Source organism: Hemiscyllium ocellatum, chromosome 16 (assembly GCF_020745735.1).
Source record: "Hemiscyllium ocellatum isolate sHemOce1 chromosome 16, sHemOce1.pat.X.cur, whole genome shotgun sequence".
NCBI lineage: Eukaryota > Metazoa > Chordata > Chondrichthyes > Orectolobiformes > Hemiscylliidae > Hemiscyllium > Hemiscyllium ocellatum.
This window is the reverse complement of record NC_083416.1, coordinates 46,278,665-46,296,151: the sequence shown is the minus strand read 5'-3', so window position 1 is coordinate 46,296,151 and position 17,487 is coordinate 46,278,665. Positions and strand designations below refer to the sequence as shown.

The 17,487-nt window shown below is 61.8% G+C and overlaps 2 protein-coding genes across 6 annotated transcripts in view; one reads left to right on the top strand and one right to left on the bottom strand.

Moving 5' to 3' along the window:
- LOC132823401 (mitogen-activated protein kinase 9) overlaps positions 1 to 17,487 on the bottom strand; it is a 145,364-nt gene that overhangs the window by 67,242 nt on the left and 60,635 nt on the right. The gene's annotated exons all lie outside the window — the stretch shown is intronic.
- LOC132823517 (putative uncharacterized protein DDB_G0271982) lies at positions 2,277 to 17,421 on the top strand (the record flags this gene model as incomplete). Its single annotated transcript, XM_060837461.1, has 4 exons — positions 2,277 to 2,342; positions 2,577 to 2,624; positions 2,706 to 2,730; positions 17,414 to 17,421. Coding segments are annotated over 4 exons (147 nt in total), but the record flags the coding sequence as incomplete, so codon positions are not given.

Genomic DNA, 17,487 nt, shown 5'->3' with positions numbered 1-17,487 from the left:
ACACCGAGAGAGAGCGAGCGAGCGACACCGAGAGAGAGCGAGCGAGCGACACCGAGAGAGAGCGAGCGAGCGACACCGAGAGAGAGCGAGCGACACCGAGAGAGAGCGAGCGAGCGACACCGAGAGAGAGCGAGCGAGCGACACCGAGAGCGAGCAAGAGACACCGAGAGAGAGACAGAAAGAGCGAGAGACACCGAGAGAGAGAGCGAGCAAGAGACAACGAGAGAGAGACAGAAAGAGCGAGAGACACCGAGAGAGAGCGAGCGAGAGACACCGAGAGCGCGGGAGAGCGAGCAACACCAAGAGCGAGCGAGCGACACCGAGAGAGAGCACGAGAGACACCGAGAGCGAGAGACACCGAGAGCGAGCGAGCGCGAGAGACACCGAGAGAGAGAGCGCGAGAGACACCAAGAGAGCGAGAAACACCGAGGGGGGAGAGACAGCGAGGGCGAGAGCTACCGCGAGGGCGAGCGAAAGCCACTGCGAGGGCGAGCGAGAGAGAGAGAGACACCGAGAGCGAGAGAGACACACCGAGAGAGAGCGTGAGAGACACCGAGAGAGCGAGAGCGACCGAGAGACACCAAGAGAGGGCGAGAGACACCGAGAGAGGGCGAGAGACACCGAGAGAGAGAGCGAGAGACACCGAGAGAGAGAGCGAGAGACACCGAGAGCGCAAGAGACACCGAGAGAGAGTGACACCAAGAGAGCGAGAGAGAGTGAGCGAGAAACACCGAGAGACACCGAGAGCAAGCGTGAGACACCGAGAGCGAGCGAGCGAGACACTCCGAGAGAGAGACAGAGCGCAAGCATGAGACACCGAGAGCGAGCGAGCGAGACACTCCGTGAGACAGAGAGACACCGAGAGAAAGCGAGCGCGAGAGACACCGAGAGAGAGAGCGCAAGAGACACCGAGAGAGAGAGAGAGAGAGAGCGCAAGAGACACCGAGAGAGAGAGAGCGAGAGAGCGCAAGAGACACCGAGAGAGAGAGAGCGAGAGACACCGAGAGAGAGCAAGAGACACCGAGACCAAGCGAGAGACACCAAGAGCGAGCGAGAGACACCGAAAGCAAGGGAGCGAGACACCGAGAGCGCGAGCGACACCGCGAGCGCGAGCGACACCGCGAGCGCGAGCGACACCGCGAGCGCGAGCGACACCGCGAGCGCGAGCGACACCGCGAGCGCGAGAGACACCGCGAGCGCGAGAGACACCGCGAGCGCGAGAGACACCGCGAGCGCGAGCGAGAGAGACACCGCGAGCGCGAGCGAGAGAGACACCGCGAGCGCGAGAGAGACACCGCGAGCGCGAGAGAGACACCGCGAGCGAGAGAGACACCGCGAGCGAGAGAGACACCGCGAGCGCGAGAGACACCGAGAACGCGAGAGACACCGAGAACGCGAGAGACACCGAAAGAGAGTGAGAGACACCGAGAGAGCCAGAGAAAGACACCGAAAGCAAGGGAGCGAGACACCGAGAGCGCGAGAGAGAGCGAGAGACACCGAGAGAGAGTGCGAGCGAGCGAGAGACACCGAGCGCGCGAGAGACACCGAGAGCGCGAGAGACACCGAGAGCGCGAGAGACACCGAGAGCGCGAGAGATACCGAGAGCGCGAGAGATACCGAGAGCGCGAGAGATACCGAGAGCGCGAGAGACACCGAGCGACACCGAGAGCGAGCGAGCGAAAGACACCGAGAGAGAGAGAGCGCGCGAGAGACACCAAGAGAGCGAGAAACACCGAGAGGGGGAGAGACAGCAAGGGCGAGAGCTACCGCGAGGGCGAGCGAAAGCCACTGCGAGGGCGAGCGAGAGAGAGACACCGAGAGCGAGAGAGACACCGAGAGAGAGCGCGAGAGACACCGAGAGAGAGCGCGAGAGACACAGAGAGAGAGAGAGAGAGAGCGCGCGAGACACCGAGAGATCGAGAAAGAGAGCGAGAGACACCGAGAGAGTGAGAGACACCAAGAGAGAGCAAGAGAGAGAGTGCGAGAGCCAGAGAGAGAGAGTGTGTGTGAGAGAGACAGAGAGAGAGAGAGACCGCGAGGGTGAGCGCGAGAGACACCAAGAGCGCGAGAGACACTGAGAGCGCGAGAGAGCGAGCGACACCGAGAGCGAGTGACACAGAGAGAGAGAGAGAGAGAGAGAGCGAGCGACACAGAGAGAGAGAGAGAGCGAGCGAGAGAAACCGAGAGAGCGAGCGAGCGAGACACTCTGTGAGACAGAGAGACACCGAGAGCGCGAGAGACACCGAGAGAGAGCGAGCGCGAGAGACACCGAGAGAGAGAGAGAGAGAGAGCGCGAGAGACACCGAGAGAGAGAGAGAGAGAGAGAGCGCGAGAGACACCGAGAGAGAGAGCGCGAGAGACACCGAGAGAGAGAGAGAGAGAGAGAGAGAGCGCAAGAGACACCGAGAGAGAGCGCAAGAGACACCGAGAGAGAGAGAGAGAGAGAGCGCAAGAGACACCGAGAGAGAGAGAGAGAGAGAGAGCGCAAGAGACACCGAGAGAGAGAGAGCGCAAGAGACACCGAGAGAGAGAGAGCGCAAGAGACACCGAGAGAGAGAGAGAGCGCCAGAGACACCGAGAGAGAGAGAGAGAGAGAGCGCAAGAGACACCGAGAGAGAGAGAGCGCAAGAGACACCGAGAGACCAAGCGAGAGACACCAAGAGCGAGCGAGAGACACCGAAAGCAAGGGAGCGAGACACCGCGAGCGCGAGCGCGAGAGACACCGCGAGCGCGAGCGCGAGAGACACCGCGAGCGCGAGCGCGAGAGACACCGCGAGCGCGAGAGACACCGCGAGCGCGAGCGCGAGAGACACCGCGAGCGCGAGCGCGAGAGACACCGCGAGCGCGAGCGCGAGAGACACCGCGAGCGCGAGCGAGAGAGACACCGCGAGCGCGAGCGAGAGAGACACCGCGCGCGCGCGCGAGAGAGACACCGCGCGCGCGCGCGAGAGAGACACCGCGAGCGCGCGCGAGAGAGACACCGCGAGCGCGCGCGAGAGAGAGACACCGCGAGCGCGCGCGAGAGAGACACCGCGAGCGCGCGCGAGAGAGACACCGCGAGCGCGCGCGAGAGAGACACCGCGAGCGCGCGCGCGAGAGAGACACCGCGAGCGCGCGCGAGAGACACCGAGAGCGCGAGAGACACCGAAAGAGATTGCGAGAGACACCGAAAGAGAGTGAGAGACACCGAGAGAGCCAGAGAAAGACACCGAAAGCAAGGGAGCGAGACACCGAGAGCGCGAGAGAGAGCGAGAGACACCGAGAGAGAGAGAGAGAGAGCGAGAGACACCGAGAGCGCGAGAGACACCGAGAGCGCGAGAGACACCGAGAGCGCGAGAGACACCGAGAGCGCGAGAGACACCGAGCGACACCGAGAGCGAGCGAGCGAAAGACACCGAGAGAGCAAGCGTGAGACACCAAGAGCGAGCGAGCGCGAGAGACTCCGTGAGACAGAGAGACACCGAGAGCGCGAGAGTGCGAGAGACACCGAGAGCGCGAGAGTGCGAGAGACACCGAGAGCGCGAGAGTGCGAGAGACACCGAGAGCGCGAGAGTGCGAGAGACACCGAGAGCGCGAGAGTGCGAGAGACACCGAGAGCGCGAGAGACACCGAGAGCGCGAGAGACACCGAGAGCGCGAGAGACACCGACAGCGCGAGAGACACCGAGAGCGCGAGAGACACCGAGAGCGCGAGAGACACCGACAGCGCGAGAGACACCGACAGCGCGAGAGACACCGACAGCGCGAGAGACACCGACAGCGCGAGAGACACCGACAGCGCGAGAGACACCGACAGCGCGAGAGACACCGACAGCGCGAGAGACACCGAGAGCGCGAGAGTGCGAGAGACACCGAGAGCGCGAGAGTGCGAGAGACACCGAGAGCGCGAGAGTGAGAGAGACACCGAGAGCGCGAGAGTGAGAGAGACACCGAGAGCGCGAGAGTGAGAGAGACACCGAGAGCGCGAGAGTGCGAGAGACACCGAGAGAGCGAGCGAAAGACACCGAAAGCAAGGGAGCGAGAGACCGAGAGCGCGAGCGAGAGACACCGAGAGCGCGAGAGACACCGAGAGCGCGCGAGACACCGAGAGCGCGCGAGACACCGAGAGCGCGCGAGACACCGAGAGCGCGCGAGACACCGAGAGCGCGAGAGACACCGAGAGCGCGAGCGGGAGACACCGAGAGCGCGAGAGACACCGAGAGAGAGCGAGCGAGCGAGACACCGAGAGAGCGAGCGAGCGAGAGACACCAAGAGAGCGAGCGAGAGACACCAAGAGAGCGAGCGAGAGAGAGACACCGAGAGAGAGCGAGACACCGAGAGAGCGCGAGCGAGAGAGACACCGAGAGAGTGAGAGACACCGAGAGAGCGCGCGACACCGAGAGAGCGCGCGACACCGAGAGAGCGAGCGACACCGAGAGAGCGAGCGACACCGAGAGAGCGAGCGACACCGAGAGAGAGAGAGCGAGCGGGAGACACCGAGAGAGAGAGAGCGAGCGAGAGACACCGCGAGAGCGAGTGAGACACACCGAGAGAGAGCGAGCGAGCGAAAGACACCGAGAGCGAGGGAGCGAGACACCGAGAGAACGAGCAAGAGACACCGAGAGCGCGAGAGACACCGAAAGAGAGTGAGAGACACCGAGAGAGCCAGAGAAAGACACCGAAAGCAAGAGAGCGAGACACCGAGAGCGCGAGAGACACCGAGAGACACCGAGAGAGAGTGCGAGCGAGCGAGAGACACCGAGATCGCGAGAGACACCGAGAGCGAGTGAGCGAGAGACAGACACCGAGAGAGAGAGAGAGAGAGAGAGAGCAAGCGTGAGACACCGAGAGCGAGCGAGCGCGAGAGACTCCGTGAGACAGAGAGACACCGAGAGCGCGAGAGTGCGAGAGACACCGAGAGAGCGAGCGAGAGACACCGAAAGCAAGGGAGCGAGAGACCGAGAGTGCGAGCGAGAGACCGAGAGTGCGAGCGAGAGACACTGAGAGCACGAGAGACACCGAGAGAGCGCGAGACACCGAGAGAGCGCGAGACACCGAGAGAGCGCGAGACACCGAGAGAGCGCGAGACACCGAGAGAGCGCGAGACACCGAGAGAGCGCGAGACACCGAGAGAGCGCGAGACACCGGGAGAGCGAGCGAGAGACACCGAGAGAGCGAGAGACACCGAGAGAGCGAGAGACACCGAGAGAGCGAGCGAGAGACACCGAGAGAGCGAGAGAGCGAGAGAGACACCGAGAGAGCGAGAGACACCGAGAGAGCGAGAGACACCGAGAGAGCGAGAGACACCGAGAGAGCGAGCGAGAGACACCGAGAGAGACACCGAGAGAGACACCGAGAGAGACACCGAGAGAGAGCGAGACACCGAGAGAGCGCGAGCGAGAGAGACACCGAGAGAGCAAGCGAGAGACACCGAGAGAGCGCGAGACACCGAGAGAGCGAGCGGGAGACACTGAGAGAGAGCGAGCGAGCGGGAGACACTGAGAGAGAGCGAGCGAGAGAGAGCGAGCGAGAGAGAGCGAGCGAGAGAGAGCGAGCGAGAGAGAGCGAGCGAGAGAGAGCGAGCGAGAGACACCGCGAGAGCGAGTGAGACACACCGAGAGAGAGAGCGAGCGAGCGAAAGACACCGAGAGCGAGGGAGCGAGACACCGAGAGAACGAGCAAGAGACACCGAGAGCGCGAGAGATACCGAGAGCGAGCGAGAGACACCGAGAGAGCAAGCGAGACCGAGCAAGAGAGAGAGAGAGAGCACGTGCGAGAGCCACTGCGAGAGAGAGAGAGAGCGCGAGCGCGAGCGAGAGCCACCAATAGCGACACCGCCAGAGCAAGAGAGCGAGAGACACCGAGCGCGAGAGACACCGAGAGCGAGGCGCGAGAGACACCGAGAGCGAGGCGCGAGAGACACCGAGAGCGAGGCGCGAGAGACACCGAGAGCGAGGCGCGAGAGACACCGAGAGCGAGGCGCGAGAGACACCGAGAGCGAGGCGCGAGAGACACCGAGAGCGAGGCGCGAGAGACACCGAGAGCGAGGCGCGAGAGACACCGAGAGCGAGGCGCGAGAGACACCGAGAGCGAGGCGCGAGAGACACCGAGAGCGAGGCGCGAGAGACACCGAGAGCGAGGCGCGAGAGACACCGAGAGCGAGGCGCGAGAGACACCGAGAGCGAGGCGCGAGAGACACCGAGAGCGAGGCGCGAGAGACACCGAGAGCGAGGCGCGAGAGACACCGAGAGCGAGGCGCGAGAGACACCGAGAGCGAGGCGCGAGAGACACCGAGAGCGAGGCGCGAGAGACACCGAGAGCGAGGCGCGAGAGACACCGAGAGCGAGGCGCGAGAGACACCGAGAGCGAGGCGCGAGAGACACCGAGAGCGAGGCGCGAGAGACACCGAGAGCGAGGCGCGAGAGACACCGAGAGCGAGGCGCGAGAGACACCGAGAGCGAGGCGCGAGAGACACCGAGAGCGAGGCGCGAGAGACACCGAGAGCGAGGCGCGAGAGACACCGAGAGCGAGGCGCGAGAGACACCGAGAGCGAGGCGCGAGAGACACCGAGAGCGAGGCGCGAGAGACACCGAGAGCGAGGCGCGAGAGACACCGAGAGCGAGGCGCGAGAGACACCGAGAGCGAGGCGCGAGAGACACCGAGAGCGAGGCGCGAGAGACACCGAGAGCGACGCGCGAGAGACACCGAGAGCGACGCGCGAGAGACACCGAGAGCGACGCGCGAGAGACACCGAGAGCGACGCGCGAGAGACACCGAGAGCGACGCGCGAGAGCCACCGAGAGCGACGCGCGAGAGACACCGAGAGCGAGGCGCGAGAGACACCGAGAGCGAGGCGCGAGAGACACCGAGAGCGAGGCGCGAGAGACACCGAGAGCGAGGCGCGAGAGACACCGAGAGCGACGCGCGAGAGACACCGAGAGCGACGCGCGAGAGCCACCGAGAGCGACGCGCGAGAGCCACCGAGAGCGACGCGCGAGACACACCGAGAGCGACGCGCGAGACACACCGAGAGCGAGCGAGCGAGAGACACCGAGAGCGACGCGCGAGACACACCGAGAGCGACGCGCGAGACACACCGAGAGCGACGCGCGAGACACCAAGAGCGTTAGCGAGGGAGACCGAGACCGAGAGCGAGAGAACGCGAGAGACACCGAGAGAGAGAGAGAACACAAGAGCCACCGAGAGACACCGCGAGAGCGAGAGAGAGAGACACCGAGAGCGAGAGACACCGAGAGAGACGCAGCGAGGGCGAGTGAGAGCAAACAAGAGACACCGCAAAGGCGAGCGAGAGACACCGCGAGCCCGGCAGAGACACCGAGAGAGCGAGAGAGAGAGCCACCGAGAGAGCGAGAGAGAGCGCGAGCGCGAGAGAGAGAGAGAGACCGAGAGCGAGAGAGTGCGAGAGACACCGAGAGCGAGAGACACCGAGAGCGCGAGAGACACCGAGAGCGCGAGAGAGAGACACCGAGAGCGCGAGAGAGAGACACCGAGAGACACCGAGAGCGAGCGAGCGCGAGAGACACCGAAAGCGAGCGAGCGCGAGAGACACCGAGAGAGAGAGAGCACGAGAGACACCGAGAGAGAGAGAGCACGAGAGACACCGAGAGCGAGAGACACCGAGAGAGACACCGCGAGGGCGAGCGAGAGACACCGCGAGCCCAGCAGACACCGAGAGAGTGAGAGACACCAAGAGAGATTGAGAGAGAGCGCGCGTGAGAGAGAGAGAGACCGCGAGGGCGAGCGCGAGAGACACCGAGAGCGCGAGAGAGAGCGAGCGACACCAAGAGCGAGCGAGCGAGAGACACCGAGAGACAGAGAGACACTGAGAGCGAGCGAGAGACACCGAGAGAGAGAGAGACACCGAGAGAGAGAGAGAGACACCGAGAGAGAGAGAGAGACACCGAGAGAGAGAGAGAGAGACACCGAGAGAGAGAGAGAGAGAGACACCGAGAGAGACACTGAGAGCGAGCGAGCGAGACACAGAGAGAGAGAGAGAGAGAGACACCAAGAGAGCGAGCGAGAGACACCGAGAGCGAGTGAGCGAGAGACAACGAGAGAGAGACCAAGAGACACCGAGAGAGAGAGCGCGAGAGACACCGAGAGAGAGAGAGACACCGAGAGACATTGAGAGCGAGCGAGCGAGACACCGAGAGAGAGAGAGCGTGAGAGACAACGAGAGCGAGCAAGAGAGAGAAAGCACGAGCGAGAGACACCGAGAGCGAGCGTGAGACACCGAGAGCGAGCGAGCGAGAGACACCGAGAGCGAGCGAGCGAGAGACACCAAGAGCGAGCGAGCGAGAGACACCGAGAGACAGAGAGACACTGAGAGCGAGCGAGCGAGCGAGAGAGAGACACCGAGAGCAATTGGGAGACACCGAGAGCGAGCGAGCGAGAGACACTGAGAATGACCGAGCGAGCAACACCGAGAGAGAGAGAGAGAGAGAGAGAGAGACCAAGAGACACAGAGAGAGAGAGAGAGAGAGAGAGAGCGCGCGAGCAAGATTCACTGAGAGACAGAGAGACACTGAGAGCGAGCGAGCGAGAGAGAGAGACACCGAGAGAGAGCGAGAGACACAGAGAGCGAGCGAGTGTGAGACACCAAGAGCAAGCGAGACACCGAGAGACAGCGAGAGACACCGAGAGCGAGCAAGTGCGAGAGACACCGAGAGAGAGCGAGCGAGAAACACCGAGAGCGAGTGTGAGACACCGAGAGCGAGCGAGTGAGAGACACCGAGAGAGCGAGCGAGTGAGAGACACCGAGAGAGCGAGCGAGTGAGAGACACCGAGAGAGAGACAGCGAGAGACACCGAGAGCGAGCGACACCGAGAAGGAGTGAGCGACACCGAGAGTGAGCGAGCCAGAGAGAGAGAGAGAGAGACACACACCGAGAGAGAGAGCGAGCGCGAGCGAGAGACACCGAGAAAGAGAGAGAGAGCGAGAGACACCGAGAGAGAAAGAGAGCGCGCCAGACACCGAGAGAGAGCGCGCGCGAGACACCGAGAGAGCGCGCGGGACACCGAGAGAGAAAGAGAACGCGCGAGACACCGAGAGAGAGCGCGCAAGACACCGAGAGAGAGAGAGCACGAGAGACACCGAGAGCGAGAGACACCGAGAGTGACACCGCGAGGGCGAGCGAGAGACACCGCGAGCCCAGCAGACACCGAGAGAGTGAGAGACACCAAGAGAGATTGAGAGAGAGCGCGCGTGAGAGAGAGAGAGACCGCGAGGGCGAGCGCGAGAGACACCGAGAGCGCGAGAGAGAGCGAGCGACACCAAGAGCGAGCGAGCGAGAGACACCGAGAGACAGAGAGACACTGAGAGCGAGCGAGAGACACCGAGAGAGAGAGACACCGAGAGAGAGAGACACCGAGAGAGAGAGAGAGACACCGAGAGAGAGAGAGAGACACCGAGAGAGACACTGAGAGCGAGCGAGCGAGACACAGAGAGAGAGAGAGACACCAAGAGAGCGAGCGAGAGACACCGAGAGCGAGTGAGCGAGAGACAACGAGAGAGAGACCAAGAGACACCGAGAGAGCGCGAGAGACACCGAGAGAGAGAGAGACACCGAGAGACATTGAGAGCGAGCGAGCGAGACACCGAGAGAGAGAGAGCGTGAGAGACAACGAGAGCGAGCAAGAGAGAGAAAGCGCGAGCGAGAGACACCGAGAGCGAGCGTGAGACACCGAGAGCGAGCGAGAGACACCGAGAGCGAGCGAGCGAGAGACACCGAGAGCGACGCGCGAGAGACACCGAGAGCGACGCGCGAGACACCAAGAGCGTTAGCGAGGGAGACCGAGACCGAGAGCGAGAGAACGCGAGAGACACCGAGAGAGAGAGAGAACACAAGAGCCACCGAGAGACACCGCGAGAGCGAGAGACACCGAGAGCGAGAGACACCGAGAGAGACGCAGCGAGGGCGAGTGAGAGCAAACGAGAGACACCGCAAAGGCGAGCGAGAGACACCGCGAGCCCGGCAGAGACACCGAGAGAGCGAGAGAGAGAGCCACCGAGAGAGAGATAGAGAGCGCGAGCGCGAGAGAGAGAGAGACCGAGAGCGAGAGAGCGCGAGAGACACCGAGAGAGAGAGAGAGAGACACCGAGAGCGAGCGAGCGCGAGAGACACCGACAGCGAGCGAGCGCGAGAGACACCGAAAGCGAGCGAGCGCGAGAGACACCGAAAGCGAGCGAGCGCGAGAGACACCGAAAGCGAGCGAGCGCGAGAGACACCGAAAGCGAGAGAGCACGAGAGACACCGAGAGCGAGTGAGCACGAGAGACACCGAGAGCGAGTGAGCACGAGAGACACCGAGAGCGAGAGAGCACGAGAGACACCGAGAGAGACACCGCGAGGGCGAGCGAGAGACACCGCGAGCCCAGCAGACACCGAGAGAGCGAGAGACACCAAGAGAGATTGAGAGAGAGCGCGCGTGAGAGAGAGAGAGACCGCGAGGGCGAGCGCGAGAGACACCGAGAGCACGAGAGAGAGCGAGCGAGAGACACCGAGAGACAGAGAGACACTGAGAGCGAGCGAGACTGAGCAAGAGAGAGAGAGCACGTGCGAGAGCCACTGCGAGAGAGAGAGAGAGCACGAGCGACCAATAGCGACACCGCCAGAGCAAGAGAGAGAGAGACACCGAGAGCGAGAGACACCGAGAGCGAGGCGCGAGACACACCGACAGCGAGAGCAATGCGCGAGACACACCGAGAGCGAGTGCAACGCGCGAGACACCAAGAGCGTTAGCGAGGGAGACTGAGACCGAGAGACACCGAGAGCGAGAGAACGCGAGAGACACCGAGAGAGAGAGAACGCGAGAGACACCGAGAGAGAGAGCGAGAGCAAGAGAGAGCGATACCGAGAGAGCGAGAGCAAGAGAGAGCGATACCGAGAGAGCGAGAGCAAGAGCGAGAGACACAGAGAGAGAGAGCGCGCGCGAGAGACACCGAGAGAGAGAGAGCACGAGAGACACCGCGAGAGTGAGAGAGCGCGAGAGACACCGAGAGTGAGAGAGCGCGAGAGACACCGAGAGTGAGAGAGCGCGAGAGACACCGAGAGTGAGAGAGCGCGAGAGACACCGAGAGTGAGAGAGCGCGAGAGACACCGAGAGTGAGAGCGCGCGAGAGACACCGAGAGTGAGAGCGCGCGAGAGACACCGAGAGCGGCGCGCGAGAGACACCGAGAGAGAGAGACACCGAGAGAGACGCAGCGAGGGCGAGTGAGAGCAAACGAGAGACACCGCAAAGGCGAGCGAGAGACACCGCGAGCCCGGCAGAGACACCGAGAGAGCGAGAGAGAGAGCCACCGAGAGAGAGAGAGAGAGCGCGAGCGCGAGAGAGAGAGAGACCGAGAGCGAGAGAGCGCGAGAGACACCGAGAGCGCGAGAGAAAGACACCGAGAGCGAGCGAGCGCGAGAGACACCGAAAGCGAGCGAGCGCGAGAGACACCGAAAGCGAGCGAGCGCGAGAGACACCGAAAGCGAGCGAGCGCGAGAGACACCGAAAGCGAGCGAGCGCGAGAGACACCGAAAGCGAGAGAGCACGAGAGACACCGAGAGCGAGTGAGCACGAGAGACACCGAGAGCGAGAGAGCACGAGAGACACCGAGAGAGACACCGCGAGGGCGAGCGAGAGACACCGCGAGCCCAGCAGACACCGAGAGAGCGAGAGACACCAAGAGAGATTGAGAGAGAGCGCGCGTGAGAGAGAGAGAGACCGCGAGGGCGAGCGCGAGAGACACCGAGAGCACGAGAGAGAGCGAGCGAGAGACACCGAGAGACAGAGAGACACTGAGAGCGAGCGAGACTGAGCAAGAGAGAGAGAGCACGTGCGAGAGCCACTGCGAGAGAGAGAGAGAGCGCGAGCGACCAATAGCGACACCGCCAGAGCAAGAGAGAGAGAGACACCGAGAGCGAGAGACACCGAGAGCGAGGCGCGAGACACACCGACAGCGAGAGCAATGCGCGAGACACACCGAGAGCGAGTGCAACGCGCGAGACACCAAGAGCGTTAGCGAGGGAGACTGAGACCGAGAGACACCGAGAGCGAGAGAACGCGAGAGACACCGAGAGAGAGAGAACGCGAGAGACACCGAGAGAGAGAGCGAGAGCAAGAGAGAGCGATACCGAGAGAGCGAGAGCAAGAGAGAGCGATACCGAGAGAGCGAGAGCAAGAGCGAGAGACACCGAGAGAGAGAGCGCGCGCGAGAGACACCGAGAGAGAGAGAGCACGAGAGACACCGCGAGAGTGAGAGAGCGCGAGAGACACCGAGAGTGAGAGAGCGCGAGAGACACCGAGAGTGAGAGAGCGCGAGAGACACCGAGAGTGAGAGCGCGCGAGAGACACCGAGAGTGAGAGCGCGCGAGAGACACCGAGAGTGAGAGCGCGCGAGAGACACCGAGAGCGAGAGCGCGCGAGAGACACCGAGAGCGGCGCGCGAGAGACACCGAGAGCGGCGCGCGAGAGACACCGAGAGCGGCGCGCGAGAGACACCGAGAGCGGCGCGCAAGACACACCGAGAGCGGCGCGCAAGACACACCGAGAGCGACGCGCAAGACACACCGAGAGCGACGCGAGAGACACACCGAGAGCGACGCGAGAGACACACCGAGAGCGACGCGCGAGACACACCGAGAGCGACGCGCGAGAGACACCGAGAGCGACGCGCGAGAGACACACCGAGAGCGACGCGCGAGAGACACACCGAGAGCGACGCGCGAGACACCAAGAGCGTTAGCGAGGGAGACCGAGACCGAGAGCGAGAGAACGCGAGAGACACCGAGAGAGAGAGAGAGCACAAGAGCCACCGAGAGACACCGAGAGCGACGCAGCGAGGGCGAGTGAGAGCAAACGAGAGACAACGCAAAGGCGAGCGAGAGACACCGCGAGCCCGGCAGAGACACCGAGAGAGCAAGAGAGAGAGCCACCGAGAGAGAGATAGAGCGCGCGAGCGCGAGAGAGAGACCGAGAGCGAGAGAGCGCGAGAGACACCGAGAGCGAGAGAGCGCGAGAGACACCGAGAGCGCGAGCGAGCGCGAGAGACACCGAGAGCGCGAGAGAGAGACACCGAGAGACACCGAGAGCGAGCGAGCGCGAGAGACACCGAAAGCGAGCGAGCGCGAGAGACACCGAGAGAGAGAGAGCACGAGAGACACCGAGAGAGAGAGAGCACGAGAGACACCGAGAGAGAGAGAGCACGAGAGACACCGAGAGAGACACCGCGAGCCCAGCAGACACCGAGAGAGCGAGACACACCAAGAGAGATTGAGAGAGAGCGCGCGTGAGAGAGACCGCGAGGGTGAGCGCGAGAGACACCGAGAGCGCGAGAGAGAGCGAGCGACACCAAGAGCGAGCGAGCGAGAGACACCGAGAGACAGAGAGACACTGAGAGCGAGCGAGAGACACAGAGAGAGAGAGAGAGAGAGAGAGACACCGAGAGAGACACTGAGAGCGAGCGAGCGAGACACAGAGAGAGAGAGAGACACCAAGAGAGCGAGCGAGAGACACCGAGAGCGAGTGAGCGAGAGACAACGAGAGAGAGACCAAGAGACACCGAGAGAGAGAGCGCGAGAGACACCAAGAGAGAGAGAGAGACACCGAGAGACACTGAGAGCGAGCGAGCGAGACACCGAGAGAGAGAGAGAGCGCGAGAGACAACGAGAGCGAGCGTGAGACACCGAGAGCGAGCGAGCGAGAGACACCAAGAGCGAGCGAGCGAGAGACACCGAGAGACAGAGAGACACTGAGAGCGAGCGAGCGAGCGAGAGAGAGAGAGACACCGAGAGCAATTGGGAGACACCGAGAGCGAGCGAGCGAGAGACACTGAGAGTGACCGAGCGAGCAACACCGAGAGAGAGAGAGAGAAACCGAGAGAGCGAGAGAGAGACCAAGAGACACCGAGAGAGAGAGAGCACGAGAGACACCGAGAGAGAGAGACACCGAGAGAGACACCGCGAGGGCGAGCGAGAGACACCGCGAGCCCAGCAGACACCGAGAGAGCGAGACACACCAAGAGAGATTGAGAGAGAGCGCGCGTGAGAGAGACCGCGAGGGCGAGCGAGAGAGACACCGAGAGCGCGAGAGAGAGCGAGCGACACCAAGAGCGAGCGAGCGAGAGACACCGAGAGACAGAGAGACACTGAGAGCGAGCGAGAGACACAGAGAGAGAGAGAGAGAGAGAGAGACACCGAGAGAGACACTGAGAGCGAGCGAGCGAGACACAGAGAGAGAGAGAGAGACACCAAGAGAGCGAGCGAGAGACACCGAGAGCGAGCGAGCGAGAGACAACGAGAGAGAGACCAAGAGACACCGAGAGAGAGAGCGCGAGAGACACCAAGAGAGAGAGAGAGACACCGAGAGACACTGAGAGCGAGCGAGCGAGACACCGAGAGAGAGAGAGAGCGCGAGAGACAACGAGAGCGAGCGAGAGAGAGAGAGAAAGCGCGAGCGAGAGACACCGAGAGCGAGCGAGAGACACCGAGAGCGAGCGAGCGAGAGACACCGAGAGCGAGCGAGCGAGAGACACCAAGAGCGAGCGAGCGAGAGACACCGAGAGACAGAGAGACACTGAGAGCGAGCGAGCGAGCGAGAGAGAGAGAGACACCAAGAGCAATTGGGAGACACCGAGAGCGAGCGAGCGAGAGACACTGAGAGTGACCGAGCGAGCAACACCGAGAGAGAGAGAGAGAGACCAAGAGACACCGAGAGAGAGAGAGAGAGAGAGAGAGAGAGCGCGCGAGCAAGATTCACTGAGAGACAGAGAGACACTGAGAGCGAGCGAGCGAGAGAGAGAGACACCGAGAGAGAGCGAGAGACACCGAGAGAGAGCGAGAGACACAGAGAGCGAGCGAGTGTGAGACACCAAGAGCAAGCGAGACACCGAGAGACAGCGAGAGACACCGAGAGCGAGCAAGTGCGAGAGACACCGAGAGAGAGCGAGCGAGAAACACCGAGAGCGAGTGTGAGACACCGAGAGCGAGCGAGACACCGAGAGAGCGAGCGAGACACCGAGAGAGCGCGCGGGACACCGAGAAAGAGAACGCGCGAGACACCGAGAGAGAGAGCGCGCGAGACACCGAGAGAGCGCGCGCGAGACACCGAGAGAGCGCGCGCGAGACACCGAGAGAGCGCGCGCGAGACACCGAGAGAGCGCGCGCGAGACACCGAGAGAGCGCGCGCGAGACACCGAGAGAGCGCGCGCGAGACACCGAGAGAGCGCGCGCGAGACACCGAGAGAGCGCGCGCGAGACACCGAGAGAGCGCGCGCGAGACACCGAGAGAGCGCGCGCGAGACACCGAGAGAGCGCGCGCGAGACACCGAGACAGCGCGCGCGAGACACCGAGACAGCGCGCGCGAGACACCGAGACAGCGCGCGCGAGACACCGAGACAGCGCGCGCGAGACACCGAGACAGCGCGCGCGAGACACCGAGACAGCGCGCGCGAGACACCGAGACAGCGCGCGCGAGACACCGAGACAGCGCGCGCGAGACACCGAGACAGCGCGCGCGAGACACCGAGACAGCGCGCGCGAGACACCGAGACAGCGCGCGCGAGACACCGAGAGAGAGCGCGCGAGACACCGAGAGAGAGCGCGCGCGAGACACCGAGAGAGAGCGCGCGCGAGACACCGAGAGAGAGCGCGCGCGAGACACCGAGAGAGAGAGCGCGCGAGACACCGAGAGAGAGAGCGCGCGAGACACCGAGAGAGAGAGCGCGCGAGACACCGAGAGAAAGAGAGCGCGCGAGACACCGAGAGACAGAGCGCGCGAGACACCGAGAGACAGCGAGTGCGAGAGACCGAGAGAGAGCGAGCGCGAGAGACCGAGAGAGAGCGAGCGCGAGACACCGAGAGAGAGCGAGCGCGAGACACCGAGAGAGAGAGCGCGCGAGACACCGAGAGAGAGAGCGCGCGAGACACCGAGAGAGAGAGAGAGCGCGCGAGACACCGAGAGACAGAGCGCGCGAGACACCGAGAGACAGCGAGTGCGAGAGACCGAGAGAGAGCGAGCGCGAGAGACCGAGAGAGAGCGAGCGCGAGAGACCGAGAGAGAGCGAGCGCGAGAGACACCCAGAGAGCGAGAGACACCCAGAGAGAGAGAGCGAGCGAGAGACACCGAGAGCGAGCAACACCGAGAGCGAGCCCGAGACACCAAGAGAGAAAAAGAGCCCGAGACACCGAGAGAGACAGAGACACCGAGAGAGAGAGAGAGAGGCAGAGACAGACAGACAGACACATAGATACCACCATTACGCTTGGGGACACTACCCATCTTGTACATGGCAGGTACTCATGTGACTCAGCCAATGTTGTCTATCTTATACGTTGCAGGCAAGGATGCCCGGAGGCATGGTACATTGGGAAAACCGAGCAAAAGCTACGACAACGGATTAATGGGCACCGCACAACAACCAAAGGACAGGAGGGTTCCCTCCCAGTTGGGGAACACTTCAGTGGTCCAGGACATTCAGCCTTCAGGTGACCATCCTTCAAGGTGGACTTCAGGACAGGCAGCAGAGAAAAGTGGCCGAGCAGAGGCTGATAGCTAAGTTTGGTACCCATAGGGAGGGGCCTCAACCGGGACCTTGGGTTAATGTCACATTACAGGTGACCACCATTGCACTATACACACATACACAGATACTCCTACACACATATACACCCTTACAGACACACACACTCCCACACTCACACATGCACCCCCTCACAGACTTAAGACACTCTGCATTCACTACACACGCATTTTCTCACACTCACAACCCCCAACCCAGACAGACACACACGCAGACAAAGACCCACATGCGCACACATATTCTGTGGGGTGAATTTGTACTTGCAGGGTTACATTGTACTCAAAAACTGCATGCATTCATGTAGAACTCTGAGCTCAAAAATTGCATGAATTTATGAAAAACTCCGTTACCTCACTTTTTAGATTAAAATCAATCTAAACATCATGGCATAGACAGAGAACACAGGGGGCCAACACCTTCAACATATTGTCTAGCTATCACCATTGTTAACAGCTAACCCGAGAATGCAACTTTTTAAAAAGGTTTTGTGATTTACACATGAAAGAAGTGAAACTATCACTGTATTCTAACAGATGAAAGGCTTAACAGACAATCAAATTTTCAATGTATAATTTCAGTTACATCGCACTGTAAATTTTTGCTATAAATTCTGTGTTAGGATTGACCCTCCACTATCACCTGATGAAGGAGCGTCGCTCTGAAAGCTAGTGTGCTTCCAATTAAACCTGTTGGACTATAACCTGGTGTTGTGTGATTTTTAACTTTGTACACCCCAGTCCAACACCGGCATCTCCAAATTATAAAAAGATAGTTTTGGGCCCAACAGACAGTGTTATCAGCACCTTAAAAACATTTGTCTACTTTTTAAAAATGCTTTTATCACCTTTAGATTTATGATAAAGCAGTGATTTAAGCGTTTTTAGCAGCATTTTAACTTAATGAAGCAGTATAATATTTAATTAA